The sequence below is a fragment of the Jaculus jaculus genome, chromosome 2, assembly GCF_020740685.1.
Source record: "Jaculus jaculus isolate mJacJac1 chromosome 2, mJacJac1.mat.Y.cur, whole genome shotgun sequence".
In the NCBI taxonomy this organism is placed as follows: domain Eukaryota; kingdom Metazoa; phylum Chordata; class Mammalia; order Rodentia; family Dipodidae; genus Jaculus; species Jaculus jaculus.
Window position 1 is genome coordinate 5,594,795 of NC_059103.1, and position 13,998 is coordinate 5,608,792.

Below are 13,998 nucleotides of genomic sequence, written 5' to 3' on the forward strand. Positions count from 1 at the left end.
GGAGCCCCTGTGTGGGAAGAGGCTCCCCTAAGGGCCCTCCCACTAGCCCCATAGCCTGGCCTCTCTTTCTTTCTCTCTTTCCCCCTAACTGGTCTCCTGTGGCCCCGCCTGGTCTCCCAATCCATTACGTAGCCCAGGCTGGCTTTGAACTCCTGCTCTATTGCCTCTGTAGCCTAAGTGTTGGGATTACAGGTATGCACCACCACACCCAGTGTCTTCTCGTTGTCCTTGTGTCATCCAGAGTCGCCGTACTGTTTGTCACAGGGCACTGTAGGTATGGGACTTTGGGGCTTTCTCTGAGGTAGAGTCTGGAGGGACAGGTGCTTCCCAACCCCCTACCAGGTGCTGCTCACCCTCAAGAGGGAGAACTGGGTGGCTTGGAAGCCTCGGCTTGGTTTCCTCCTGTGGGGCGTTCTTGCCCCACTGGCTCTGCCAGCCTTCACTGTCAACCCCTGTTGGCATCTCCCCTCCTTTGTCTCTCTGCCCAGAGCTGTCCCAGCGTTCCTTGGGGGACAGGTTCTTCCTTTACCTTGTTTTTTTGGTTTTTTTTTTTTTTTTTTCGAGGTAGGGTCTCACTGTGACCCAGGCTGTCCTGGGATTCACTATGTAGTCTCAGGCTGGTCTCCAGCTCATAGTGATCCTCCTACCTCTGCCTTCTAAGTGCTGCAATCAAAGGCGTCCATCACCACCCCTTCCATCTCCCCCCAGCCCCACAAACAAAGGTCTTGCTATGTAGCCTAGGCTAACCTTGAACTCAAGTGTGATCCATCATCCTGCTGAGAACGTAGGCACGGGGACCAGCCGGGGATCCGCAAGGAACAGATTATGAATCACTTTGGGACTAGCTCTGCTGGTCAGGCCTTCTGGGGGTGTTGGGCTGCCTGCTCCAACAAGACTTGATTGCAGCCGGGCGTGGTGGCGCATGCCTTTAATCCCAGCACTCGGGAGGCAGAGGTAGGAGGATCACCAAGAGTTCGAAGCCACCCTGAGACTCCATAGCGAATTCCAGGTCAGCCTGAGCCAGAGTGAGACCCTACCTCGAAAAACCAACCAAACAAACAAACAAACAAAAAAAAAAAAAAAAGACTTGATTGCGTGGCTTTCTCTCCAGTCCTGGAGACCCGGGGGGGGGGGGGGGTCCACACTCCCTTCATGGGTCAGGTGGGGACCCCAGGCTTTTGTGTCTGCCCCTCTGGGTGGCGACTGTGGGAAGCCAGTGATGATCTTCCACACTGGAGAGTGTCCAGGCGTCCCACTGTGGGGACCTGCTGATGCTGCGAAGCTTCCAGGGGAGCTGAGGCCAGAGCACACCTCCACGTGCTCCTTTGCTGAAAGCATGGATATCCCAAGCCCAGAAACAAGAGAGGGTAGCTGGCCAAATCTCGGCCCTAATGCTTGACTACAGCTGAGGGTCGCTGTCTGGGACCAAGCTTCACAGCTCCTGTCCCCGAACTGACACCTGTGTCCTGCCTGTTACCCACAGAGGGTTACCCAGGCCCAACTGTCCAGTTCTTGACCTGTGACTGAGGGGACCTGCATGCTCCTTGGCCATATCACAAAGGATCTTCTGACCCTAGTACCACTCAGGGTGTCAAACACTGGGGGTTGGGGGAGGCTAAGGGACAGGTCTGTGACTAACCAGTTTTGCTGCTGTTTTCCTGCCCCCGTCCCAGGCTGACCTCACAGCCACTACGTACCTGAGATTGACCCTGAACTCCTGATCCATCCGCCTCTGTCAGGTGCTAGGATTACAGGTGTGTCCACCACACCTGGTTTATGTGGTGATGGGGACTGAGCCCAGGGGCTTATGCATGCTAGACTGTCTACCAACTGAGCCACGACTCCAGCAACCACGCTGATCCCTGCCGTTGGCTGGGCGGTAGGGCTGTTTTCTCAGATCCTTGGGCAAGTGGGCTACGACTGCCCACCCGGTCATCTGGGTCATGGAAACGATCAGATAGGATCGATCAAAAGGAAAACAGAACTGTGACCTGGAAAAACCTAACTGGAACAAAATGGCCTGTGTCCTGCTATCATTGTGGTCAAAATGTTTGACCTGGATTTGCTTTTATTATTTTTTTTTTCCTGGTGGTCCCTTCGACATTCTTCTGAAACTGACACTGTATCAGAAAGCGATCAGAGATCCCACAGCCCTGTGCTCGAGGCACAAATGCCAGAGGAGCTATGTCTTTTAATCTGAACTCTATCAATAAAAACATCATGCCCGTTGCACTGGTGTACGGTTTTTATTGACGAACGCGTCTGAGGAACAGAGAGACATCAGTGCTGCCCCGCAGGCAAGCAGGCACTCAGCTGCCAGAAGGCGCGTCTCCCTGGCGAGAGGGCGGCGGCACCCTCACGCTGCTTTGCCAAGAGCTACCTGCAGACAGTCGCAGCAGAACACACGGGTCACAGTTGTGCGGGGGACAAACCTGGATGCCACTCAGAAGCCTGACACGGGCCACAGGATCCCTCTGTGCACTTGGGCACACCTAGCCCCACTCCTATGGGAACACTGAGAACTCCATGGCCAAGGGAGGTGGAGGATCCTGTTCTCAGAGCAGCTTTGGGTGACAAGCAGAACCCCTCCTGACCTCGCGACACGGAGGAACCCCGGGAAAACCAGTTTGTAGAGGAACAGATGGGGGCTGGCTGCTGGCACCTCCTGGGCAGCAGGAGCCACAGTCAGGTCACTGGCCAAGTGCTTCCTCCTCCTGGGCTCTTCCCTTGGGGAAAGTGCCACCTGCCCTGCCCTGGGGCATGGGACAGCCTGGGGCTCTGTCCACACCCTTCCCAGTGGGCATGTATTTCCTCACACACTGCAGGTCTGCGGGTCTCTACGCCTGGCCCTATCTAGAGAAGGAGCTGATTTAGGGTCTCAGTGGCGATTCTCCACATGGACACCACCTTCTAGGCCACCCCAGGAAGCTGTTGGTTTTGGAGACTGGGTCTCATGTAGCTTATGCAGGCCTCAAACTTGCGGTACAGCTGAAGATAACCTTGAACTTCTGATCCTCCCCTGTCCCTACTTTCCAAGTTCTGGGATCACACTACTCCACCCACTGTTTTGAGGCAGGCATCCTCCTGCCTCTGCTTTTTGAGTGCTGGTGTCAGAGACACATGCAGCACCACACCCGGCTTCTTTGCCGAACTCGTGAAACAAACCCCACGTGTAAGTCCCGCTCTGAGGGGTGATCACAGCCCAGGGCCAGTAGCCCTGAGCGACTCTGAGTGGTGACTTAGGAAGGACACTGGGCTCAGGAGGGGTCCTCCCTGGCTCTGCTTCTCCAGAGCTCCTGGAGGGTTCTGGGTTCCAGGCCTGGAAAGGTAAGCAGAGCATGAAGTGATGTGGGATGGGATAGGGACCCCAACAGTGGTCAATGTACCCCACTCTTCCTTCCCATGGCAGCCCTTAAAGACTGCGGACGCATGTGGGGACGTCCAGAGTTTCACATTTCTGGGCAACTCGGCCAGAGATCTCAAGTGGCCATAGCTTCGGCTGGTCACCCTCCTGCGTGGGCCTGGCTGACACCTCCCCGGCGCACACTTCCGCTCAGCCCTGATCCTCCAAGTGTGTGTGGGTCCCTGTCTCCGGGTGAGCCTCAGCAGCAGACGGGACCGTGGGTTTCCTGCTCCTGGGACATGCTGTGGGTACCCACAGTGGCATTGGCCCGGACAGAGATGTGGTCCCAGCCTCCCTGGACGGAGAAAGCCACGTTACCTGGGACCCAGAGACACCCAAGGGTTCCTCCCACCACCCCACACCATCTCCCTAGGCTGGTCCACTCCAGACAGTATGGGACCGGTACTGACACTCACCCCGATGCCATAGTCCCAGCCTTGCCCCTTGGGCTCTCGGGGTTGCACACCTGTGCGGCGACACACGGTCCCCCGGCTCAGGCTGTGGCTTCCCTGGACTTTGTTGGCAATCACCCAGACCTGGGAGGGAGGTTTGTTAGAGCCCCCAGGTCAGCTCTAGCAGGTCAGTTGAGAACAAAAGAAGGGGGAGGAAGGAGTGCGCCCACCGACCTCCACCCCCCTCACCTGGTCCAGGGGCCCCACAGACACTTTGCGCACGTTGTTGGACACGTGCTCCCAGCTGGAGCCCTGCGGGTAGCTGGGTGTGATGCCTGCTCGGTACCACAGGTTCCCTGGGGACAGAAGCAGTCAGGGTTAGAGACAAGGTGCTCCCAGGCCGTCCCGGCATGCAGTCGGGTCTGGGGACCTGAGAAGGGACCGAGGCAGTGAGCGGCCCCACTCCTGCACACACTGGAGCCCTACAGCCCGAAGCCTGGGGGGTGGTCAGCCCCGCCTCTCGTCACTAGACTTCATAATCGTCCCATTGTGTTTCCAGGAGCTGGCGGCCTTAGTCGCTTTCTACTGAAGTAGAAACTACAGAGAATGTCTTAAGCAAATAAAGAGAACCGGATCTGGAAGGGACACCCTGGACTTCTAGTCTTTAATTTTTTTTGAGACAAGGCCTCCTGTACCCCAGGCTGGCCTTTGAACTAACTGTGTAGCTGAGGGTGACCTCACTGGATCCTTCTCCCTCTGTCTCCTGAGAGCTAGAGTTACACTTGTGTCTCTGTGCCCAGGTCAGCCAGTGCTGGGGATCACACCCAGCCTTGTGTGTGCTGGGCAAGCAAGCCCCTGCCAAATGACCTCCAGCCTCCTGCTCCGGCTTTCTGGGACAAGGTCTAATGCGGTCTCGAGTTTAACTTGGTCTGTCATTACTCACCGCTGCACTGGGCAGGCTGGTTGGCCGCTAGGAGACCCTGTCATTCCCACCGCCCTCCTCACTGTAGGCACACTGGGGTTACGGGCGTGCATGCTACTGCGTCTAGCTTGTTGTTTTGTTTTGAGGTAGTGTCTCACTCTAGCTCAGGCTGACCTGGAATTCACTATATAGTCTCAGGGTGGCCTCGAACTCAGCATGATCTTCCTACCTCTGCCTCCCAAGTGCTGGGACTAAAGGGATGCGCTCAGATACTCACTCTCTCATGCCAGGCACTGTATCTACTGAGCCAGTTCACAAGCCCTGCTTTTGTTTCTGAGACAGGGCCTCATGTACCCACGCTAGCTTCAAGTTCCTTATGTAGCAGAGGATGACCTTGAACTCCCAATCTTCCTGCTTCCATGTCCCCATTACTGGCATATGGGTGTGCCCGCTTCAGCGTCACTCTGACTTTTCCTACCCCCACCCCCTTACGTGTACCAACAGCAAAAATTTCAGGGCACTGGCCAGGGTCTTGTTTGAGGGGACACCAGAGATGGAGAAGGCCAAGGGCCAGACCTGTGCTGCCGGCCTCTGGGGCTCCTATATTCCAGACCTGGGCAGAATCTACCGGAAGATGCTCCAGGTGGGGACCCTGCCATGCACTGTCCCCCCAGCCTTGTTCAGCCCTCTGCCTGGCTAGGGCTCAACCAGGGCCTCTGACCCTGCGCTAACTGGGAAAGGGATCGAGGCTGGCCCTGGGCTGGATGCCTGTCACAGTGAATAGGAAGGTTGGGTGTCAGGGACCAGGCCCTGGGTGGCTCCTGAGGAACTCGGTGTCCTGGCTCCACGTGCAGGAGGTGACACTGATGTCCTCATCCCAGGGGAAACAGTGCAGAAACGCTTGGGATTCTGAAGGTTATCCCAAGAAGAGGCCCAGCAGGGAAGGACCCCAGCCTACTTGTGGTCTGCCCATCATCTACCGGGTGCCCAGGGGGCCCCATCTACCCCACTGACCATGCAGGATCAAAACAACTTGCCGTTTTCATCCAAGGCGTACACGGACGTCTGGCCGACAGACACCTGTGTCAGCCTCTGTTTGGGAGGAGATGGTATGTGGTACCAGCAATCACCTGTGACGGAAGAGCCAACTGACTCAGGAGGCCGCTAGGAGACCCTGAAAGGGCCGCTACAGCCAGCCTCAGCCACAGCTAACAGCCAGGTATGAGCTAACTCAAGCCCTTCCGGCTGTGAAACACTTCTGCTGTACCCAGAGCCTGCTGGGCGTGGGTTCCGATACCATCTCACCCATGCAACATGAGGGTGCCCTGCCTGGCACACATCGAGAGCTGGACTCCACGGCCCCACTGCTTTGGGGCAGGGACTGTGTCCGGTCTCCCAGCTACCACCTGGCCAATCCCTCTGCTAGTGTTCCCCAGTTGGAGGGACACTGTATGAACACTCAACAGAGAACAAGCCAGTAAGGCCTTCCCTCTGCAGAGCGGTATCAGGAATGGACTGCCACAGCAGGAGCCAGGTGACACCTCACTGGGTGAAGCTGTCAGTGACAAGGGGCTACGTTATGCCATCCAGGTGTCTCTGAGCTCGATCCTAGTGGGGGAGCCTGGCCCCAGCCCTGAGCCTCAAGGCGCACTCAGTAAGGGTGGCAGGAATATGAGGAGACCCGCCTACCAGCTTCCCCAGACACAGAGGCGCGTGACAGCTCACTCTGATGGCACCATCGGTGCCCAGGACAAGCGGGGACCTCGTGCGGGTGGCGTCACTCACCAGCTGGCTGCGAGGGAGAAACAGAGCCCCGGTAGAATGCAGAGCCATCCCTGGCGACAGCCCACACCTGGTAGCAGGCTCCAATGGAGACAGAGGCGAAAGGCTGGTCAGTGCCAATATGCAGCCAGGAGGAGCCCTGGAGATGGCCGGGGTAAGGACACTGCTAAGTGGCCACTGGGCCTCCCTGCCTAGGCCCAGCCCAGCTCCTAAGCCTGACTGGGAGGCGCAGACCTATCCAGGCCTCAGCCTGGTCTGAGACCATGGCCTGACTCGGGTCTCTCAACCCCCAAACGGAACAGCATGTGCACCTCGGCCTGTGTCCCCCTGCCATAGGCCTTGAAAGGTGGGCAGCCCCTCACCCTAACCTCTTCCTGGGCACCAACTTCCAGAGGGCCCAATGTCACCCGACTTCAGGGACACATGCTGAGCAGGCCTGGGGAGACTTGAGGCAAGGTAACCCCAGAGGAGTCCTGACTTCTGGGAGAACCGGGCAGGAGAGGGCAGCCCGGAGACCAGGAGAGTGCTCACCGCAGGATTGAGCTCAGATACGCCCAGACGGCACAAGATGTCCCCCTTGTCACTAACAGCCCAGAGTGCAATGTTATGTTCTCGCTCGCTGTTATCAGGGCTCTCTGGGATAATGGACACGTCCCCGAGGGCAATAGGGGCCACCTCGAGCCAGGGCCCGCTGGTCACCAGCTTGCATTTTCTACACAGGGAAAGACAAGCCAAAGCTGAGAGGCCCAGTGTGACGCAAGCCTCAGGCGGGCACGTCACCGCTCACGTCGCCACATGTTGATGCCCACAAGGCCCAGCATGCAGAAGCTGAGGTGGGCAGCCCTGCCAGGCTGGGGAAGAACAGCAGGCTCTCAGTGGACTGGAGTTGGGGGGGGGGTCCCTTCTCCGGCCTCAACCTTTCCCCAGTGTAGCCAGGTCTCCCTGCAGACTGTGAGCAGAGCCCAGCCAGTGACATTTCTCATATTTGTTTTAGAGAACAGACTTCAGAAGCAGAGAGCCTAGTGCCCGGGGGCATTTCCGGGGCTGACATTTACTTTGACTCTGGTTTCCCTCCCTCCCACTTCCTCCCAGGGGACCGAGGTCAGAGGCCAGCAGAGCTGACCCAAGAGGGACCAACGTCTTCTCCTTGGGGTGGCTCCCTGTGCAGAAAAGGGAGGGAGGGAAGGAGGAAAGGACGAGTCTCACCTGGCCCAGCACCTTCTCCTGACAAAATCCTTCATCATTTTGTACCCATGGTACGAGCTGTGAGAGGAAGAGCAGGTGCAGTCAAGACCACTTGGTGGAAGTTTCTGGAAAGCCAGGCCGTACACAATCTTTCCCCAGTGCAGGTCACGGAATCAGAGGAGCAGCTAGAGCAGCACACAGTTCCCCCTGACTTCCCTCCCAGCAGCCCCCACAGGCTGAGATGTAGCTTCCAGGGCTGGGCACACAGGACCCGAGGCCCCCTCAGGCCTGGGCATGATGACTGCTGTCCAGACCACAGCCTCAGGGGCCCCGAGCTCTTCGTCATCTCAGACCCATCAGAACATTTTTGGGGAAAAGGAGCCCTTGCTACAGTCTGAGGGGATGGCCTGGGCGCCCAGCCTGGGTCTGCTCAGAAGCCATTCACTTGGGGCCCTGGATCAGGCCCTTTTAACTTGGTTCTTTTAACCCTGGACACACACTGTGAGGGGCCTATACCAGCTTGCAGGCCCTCAACTACCGACACCTGCCAGCCCCAGTCTTCCGGCATGTCATCTACTTCTCTTTTTGCCCTCTCGCTATGGAACACCCGGCCTCCAGGATGCTGCCCACTTCCTGTCATTCAGGGACTGAGCACTAAGGTATCCGCCGCCCTCTCGCCCTCCTAGAGCTCCTCAGCCCAGGATACTAGGTCACACCATCTGGCCTTTCTAGAACCTTCAGGCCTGGCAGCGCAGGAATGAAGCCAGGTGCTGCTACCACAGCCAGGTGTGTGGGTGGTGTCCCCGGACCCCTCCCACTCTTCTCTCCTCCCTGCAGCAGACAAGGTGGCCAAGTCTTTACAAGCTGCACAGGGCTGGGGACAGAGCTCAGCACAGCAGCGAGACCCGGCCCGTGAGTCCCAAGACACAGAGAGGTGCTCACGCGGGGAAGTCACTGGCGTACTGCCACCCCTCCGGGTCGGTGCCTCCCGGGACGCTGAAGTCCACAAACCAGTCAGAAACCTGGGGAAGATGAGTCAGCAAGAGTGCCCTCGCAAACCCAGAGACCCGGCAGAACCTCCCAGGGTGATGGGCAGGTCTGGGGCAGGCAGACCCTCCCGCTCTCCCACACAGCAGCCCGGGGCTCACCCAGGTCCACTGCAGGGATGGGGGTTTCGTGCCAGCCTTGGTGCATTCCTGCAGTCCTGTGACATCGCTCCACATGTACCGGTCGGTGGGCAGACCCCTGTAACAAAACGACAGGAATGAGATTGCGAGGAAGGCTTGGAACAGGGTTCCCCCCGCCCTGACCCTGGCAGCAGGCTTGCACCCACCCCCGTGGGAGAGCGGGAGCAAAGCGCTTGAACGCTAGCCCCACAGTAAGTCACCCTCAGGCACACGTGCATACCAGGGTGGATGGGCAGAGACAGTCGCTCCAGGGTTAGGAGACCAAGTGGGGCAACCTCATGTCACCACATGCCTGGGCCACAACCCTCTCACATGATGCTGCGGCCCTCGCCCTCAGTAACGGTGAACGTGGCCTCATTATGAAATCGGGTTATAATGGTTCTTTGTGTGCAAGTGTGTGGAGGCTAGAGACCAATGTCAAGTGCCTTTCTCAGTCATTCTCCAACTTTTTTTTTTTTTTTTTTTTTTAATTTCTAAGGTAGGGTCTCACTCTACCCCAGGCGTCTAAGGGTGGCCTCAAACTCACAGCAGTCCTCCTCCCTCAGCCTCCCCAGTGCTGTATTAAAGGCCTGTGCCACCATGCCCAGCAGAGAGAAAGAGAGAGAGAGAGAACAGGTGTGCCAGGGTCTGTAGCTGCTGCAAATGAACTCCAAATGCACGCGCCACTTTACGCATCTGCCTTTATGTGGGAACCAGGATAGAACTCAGGTCATTGGGCTTTGAAGGCAAGTGTCTTAACCACTGAGCCCTCTCTCCAGCCCCTCCACTTTGTGTGTGTCTGTGTGTGTGTAGTTGTTTATTTATCTGAGAGTGACAGAGAGAAAAAGGTGAGAATGGGCACACCAGGGCCTCCAGCCACTGCAAATGAACTGCAGATGCATGCGCCGCCTTGTGCATCTGGCTTACGTGGGTCCTGGGAATCAAGCCTCAAACCAGGGTCCTTAGACTTCACAGGCAAGCACTTAACCACTAAGCCATCTCTCCAGCCCCGGTTTAGTTTTTTGAAGTTGGGTCTCACTCTATTCCAGGCTGACATGGAATCCACTATGTAGTCTCAAGGAGGTCTTGAACTCACATCAATCCTCCTACCTCTGCCTCCCAAGTGCTGGGATTAAAGGCATGCGCCACCACACCCAGCTCACCTTATTTTTTGAGACAGCATCTCTTTCTGAACCTAGATTTGCTAGCTGGTAGGCCCTGGGATCCCCCTTTCTCTACCTCTCCAGAACAAGGGATTAGAGGCAGGTTACAACGCCTTGCTTTTACCTGGTTGCTGGGGCTTTGAACTCAGAGCCTCCTATTTGAGCAGGGATCACTCTACCCACTGAGCCATCTCCCCAGCCCTGTGAGGGTTCTTGATTGTCAACTTACCTGGATTGACAGATGCACAGGAGGTCAGTGCCTCACATGTCTGGGTGTCTACAAGGGTGTTTCTGCACTGAGGTCATTAGGCCTCTGGTTTAATCCACTGAGGGACTGAAAAGAGACTCCTGGGAGATGGTTCTGTGAAAGGTGGGAGCCGCTGGAGGAAGCGGGTCACGGGGAGCCTGTCCTTCCTAGGCGGCGCTCTTCCAACCTTGTCTGTCTCCGCGCTGCGGTAATGTGGCGGCAGCAGCACTCCCCTATGCACGGCCAGGTCCTCACGCTTGCACAGCAAGCTCAAATCCCCAGCACCCAACAGAAATATGCCTGCCATCCCAGCACTGGGGAGGCAGAGAAAGAAAGGAGGAACCCTAGGGTTTGCTGGCTCATTAGCCCGACTGGTCCAATGAGAAAGTCTGTCCCAAAAAGTGAGGTGGAAGCCAGGCGTGGTGACATACGCCTTTAATCCCAGCACTCGGGAGGCAGAGGTAGGACTGCTGTGAGTTCGAGGCCACCCTGAGACTACAGAGTGAATTCTAGGTCAGCCTGGGTAGAGTAAGACCCTACCTCGAAAAACCAAAAACAAACAAACGACAACAAAAAGGTGAGGTGGAACCAGGTGTGGTAGCACATGCCTTTAATCTCAACCTGGGAGGCAGGAGGAGGACTGCTGTGCTGCTGTGACTTCAAGACCACTCTGGGACTACACAGTGAATTCCACGTCAGCCGGGATTAGTGTGAAACCCTACCTTGAAGAACAAAAACTAAAAAAGGTGGAGGGCTGGAGAGATGGCTCAGCAATTAAGATGCGTGCCTGCAAAGCCTGGTGACTCAGGCTCAATTCTCCAGGACCCACATAAAGCCAGATGCACAAAGTGGCGAATGCATCTGGAGTTCGTTTATAGTGGCTGGAGGTCCTGGTGCGCCTATTCTCTCCTTCTCTCTCTCTCTCTCTCTGCTTGCAAATAAACAAGTAAAATATTTAAAGTGAGGGGGAGCGTGATTGAGTAAGACACCCAATGTTGACCTCTGACCCCTACCTGAACACTCATACATGCGCGTGTAACTACAACACGTATCCCTTCCCCACACAAACACATATGCGACACACATATGTGTACATGCAAGGGGGAGATTTGGACACAGGCGTGCACAGAGGACGGCAGCGTGAAGGAGCAGACTGTAGACCAGGAGAGGCCTGGGGCAGAGGCCGCCTCTGGGCCCTGAGCGATAATCCGAGCCTCCAGCGTGGAGATGACATGGTTCTGTGACCCCAGCCTCGGGAGCGCTGCAGCGGCAGAGGGTGTGAGGGCCAGTGGAGCCCAGCGTGTGACGCACTGGACATGGCTCAGGTGCAGGTGTTTAGGAGAGACTTGGGCAGTGTCTTCCCAGTGCCGAGGAGAGCTCTGATTTACTGAGGTAAGCAGACACACACACATTTGTACACAAGGAAGCCCTTTGCATTGCTCCTACGGAAGCGAAAGGTCACAACCCAGCCACACAGCCACGGCTGAGCAGACACCAGATAAGCAGGGCCCTAGGGCACTGCAGCTCACCCGCAAGACCCTGGCCTCGCTCCTCCCAGAGGAGTGTGAGCTTGAAAGGGCAGAAGACAGCACACTGTCTTTTGCTAGTGAAACTGTCAGCAGTTTGTTCTTCCTATCATTCAGATTTTATCATTTAAATTTTTTGTTAGATCATTCAGATTTTATCATTTAAATTTTTTGTTAGCCGGGCACACACATTTAACCCCAGCACTCAGGAGGCAGAGGTAGGAGGATCATCATGAGTGCTAGGCCAGTCTGAGACTCCAAAGTGAATTCCAGGTCAGCTTCGGCTACAGTGAGACACCCTACCTCGGAAAACCAAAAATAGTATTTATTTCCAAGTGTGTGTATATAAACAGGTGCACCAGGGTCTTTTGTCACTGTAAATGGAACATCAGACACAGGCGTGACTTTTTTGTGTTCAGGTTTACATGAGTGGCTGAGGAATTAAACCCGGGCTTTTGAAGGAAGCACCTTTAAATACTAGGCTATCGGGGCTTAGTGGTTAAGGCGTCTGCCTGCAAAGCCAAAGGATCCTAGTTCAACTCTCCAGGACCCATGTAAGCCAGATGCACAAGGGGGTGCATGCATCTGGAGTTCGTTTACAGTGGCTGGAGGCCCTGGCGTGCCCATTCTCTATCTGCCTCTTTCTCTCTCTCAAATAAAATATATATTTTTTAAATGCTAGGCTGTGAGATAGCAGGCTCCAGGGCTGCGTCAGTTCCTGCAAAGTCTCTAAAACATTCCTAAACATGGGCAAGGATGGCAAAATCTGGGCCACAGCCAAACAATGGTTTACAAATGTAGCTGTTTGCTTAGCCAATCACATGAGAGGATGACCTAACCCTCCGAAAATTCCCCCGGCTGTGCTTAAAAGCAGTCTGCGTGCTCCTCTCAGGGTCAGGGTCGCAATTTTGTATGAATGGTAGACCCCAAATGCTGGCTGTTTCTGCATAATAAACGCTCTTTGCTTTAAAAAATGCTAGGCTATCTCCACAGCCCCCCAGTTATTTTGCTAACGTGTATGTGTGTGTGTGTGCATGTGTGTGCAGGCGCCATGTGCACACACGTGGAGGAGTGCTGTTTTCAGGACAGTCTTCTACATCTTCTGACGCAGGGCCCCTCCTTGGCCTGAAACTCAGTAATTAACCAGGTTAGGCCAGCCAATCAGCATGCCCCAAGGAGGCCCCTGCCCTTGCTGGGGTCACAGGCAGGCACACAGCACTGTGTCTGGCATCTTCTGTGGAGTCTGGGTACCAATCTTAGGTCCTCATGCTTGCGAGGCAAGCCCTTTACTGAGCTATGGATACTCCAGCCTTGGAGGTGGTTTTTTGTTTTTCATTTTTTGAGGGGTGTGGGGGGTTGTTCTTTGCAAGGTAAATTGTTACTGGAATTTTAAAATGTTTACTATAGAGTTATTACTATTATTTTATTACTGTATCTATTGTACATATTTAATTTTTATTTATTTGTTTATTTGACAGAGGAAGAGAGGGCGGGGGAGAGAGAGCACGAGTGAGAGAGAATGGAGGTGCCAGGGCCTCCAGCCACTGCAAATGAACTCCAGACGCGTGCGCCCCCTTGTGCACCTGGCTAACGTGGGTCCTGGGAAATCGAACCTGGGTCCTTTGGCTTTGCAGGCAAATGCCTTAACTGCTAAGCCATTCCTCCAGCCCACATTTATTTTTAAAGTTTTTTTTTTTTTTTTTTTTTGGTTTTTCGAGGTAGGGTCTCAGTCTAGCCCAGGCTGACCTGGAATTCACTATGGAGTCTCAGGGTGGCCTCAAATTTATGGCAATCCTCCTACCTCTGCCTCCCGAGTGCTGGGATTAAAGGCGTGCGCCACCACGCCCGGCTTATTTTTAAAGTTTTTGAGAGCATGTATTTGTTATTGTTGGTGATGGTTTGTGTTTTTTTGTTTGTTTTTGGTTTTTCAAGGTAGTCTCACTCTAGCTCAGGCTGACCTGGAATTTACTAGGTAGTCTCAGGGTGGCCTCCAACTCACAGCAATACTCCTATCTCTGCCTTCTGAGTTTTGGGAGTAAAGGCGTGTGCCACCACGAATGGCAGAGAGAGACAGGGATGGGCATGCCAGGGCCTCTAGCCATTGCAAACAACTCCAGATATGTGTGCTACTTTGTGCATCTGGCCCTACGTGGGTACTAGGAAATTGAACTCGGTTCATTAGGCTTTGCAGGGAAATGCCTTAGCCACTGAG

The 13,998-nt window shown here is 55.3% G+C and overlaps 1 protein-coding gene across 4 annotated transcripts in view; it reads right to left on the bottom strand.

The window, feature by feature from the left end:
- Positions 1-2,227: 2,227 nt before the first annotated feature.
- Positions 2,228-13,998, bottom strand: part of Tecpr1 (tectonin beta-propeller repeat containing 1) — a 43,730-nt gene continuing 31,959 nt past the window's right edge. For all 4 annotated transcript variants that reach the window (XM_045143220.1, XM_045143219.1, XM_045143221.1 and 1 more), the window contains 9 exons: positions 8,833-8,929; positions 8,627-8,706; positions 7,706-7,762; positions 7,031-7,211; positions 6,503-6,638; positions 5,755-5,847; positions 4,045-4,151; positions 3,820-3,939; positions 2,228-3,698 (listed from right to left, as the gene is read on the bottom strand). In XM_045143220.1, the coding sequence (XP_044999155.1) occupies positions 3,603-3,698; positions 3,820-3,939; positions 4,045-4,151; positions 5,755-5,847; positions 6,503-6,638; positions 7,031-7,211; positions 7,706-7,762; positions 8,627-8,706; positions 8,833-8,929 (967 nt within the window). In that variant the 3' untranslated portion in view covers positions 2,228-3,602. The remainder of the gene's footprint in view (positions 3,699-3,819; positions 3,940-4,044; positions 4,152-5,754; positions 5,848-6,502; positions 6,639-7,030; positions 7,212-7,705; positions 7,763-8,626; positions 8,707-8,832; positions 8,930-13,998) is intronic.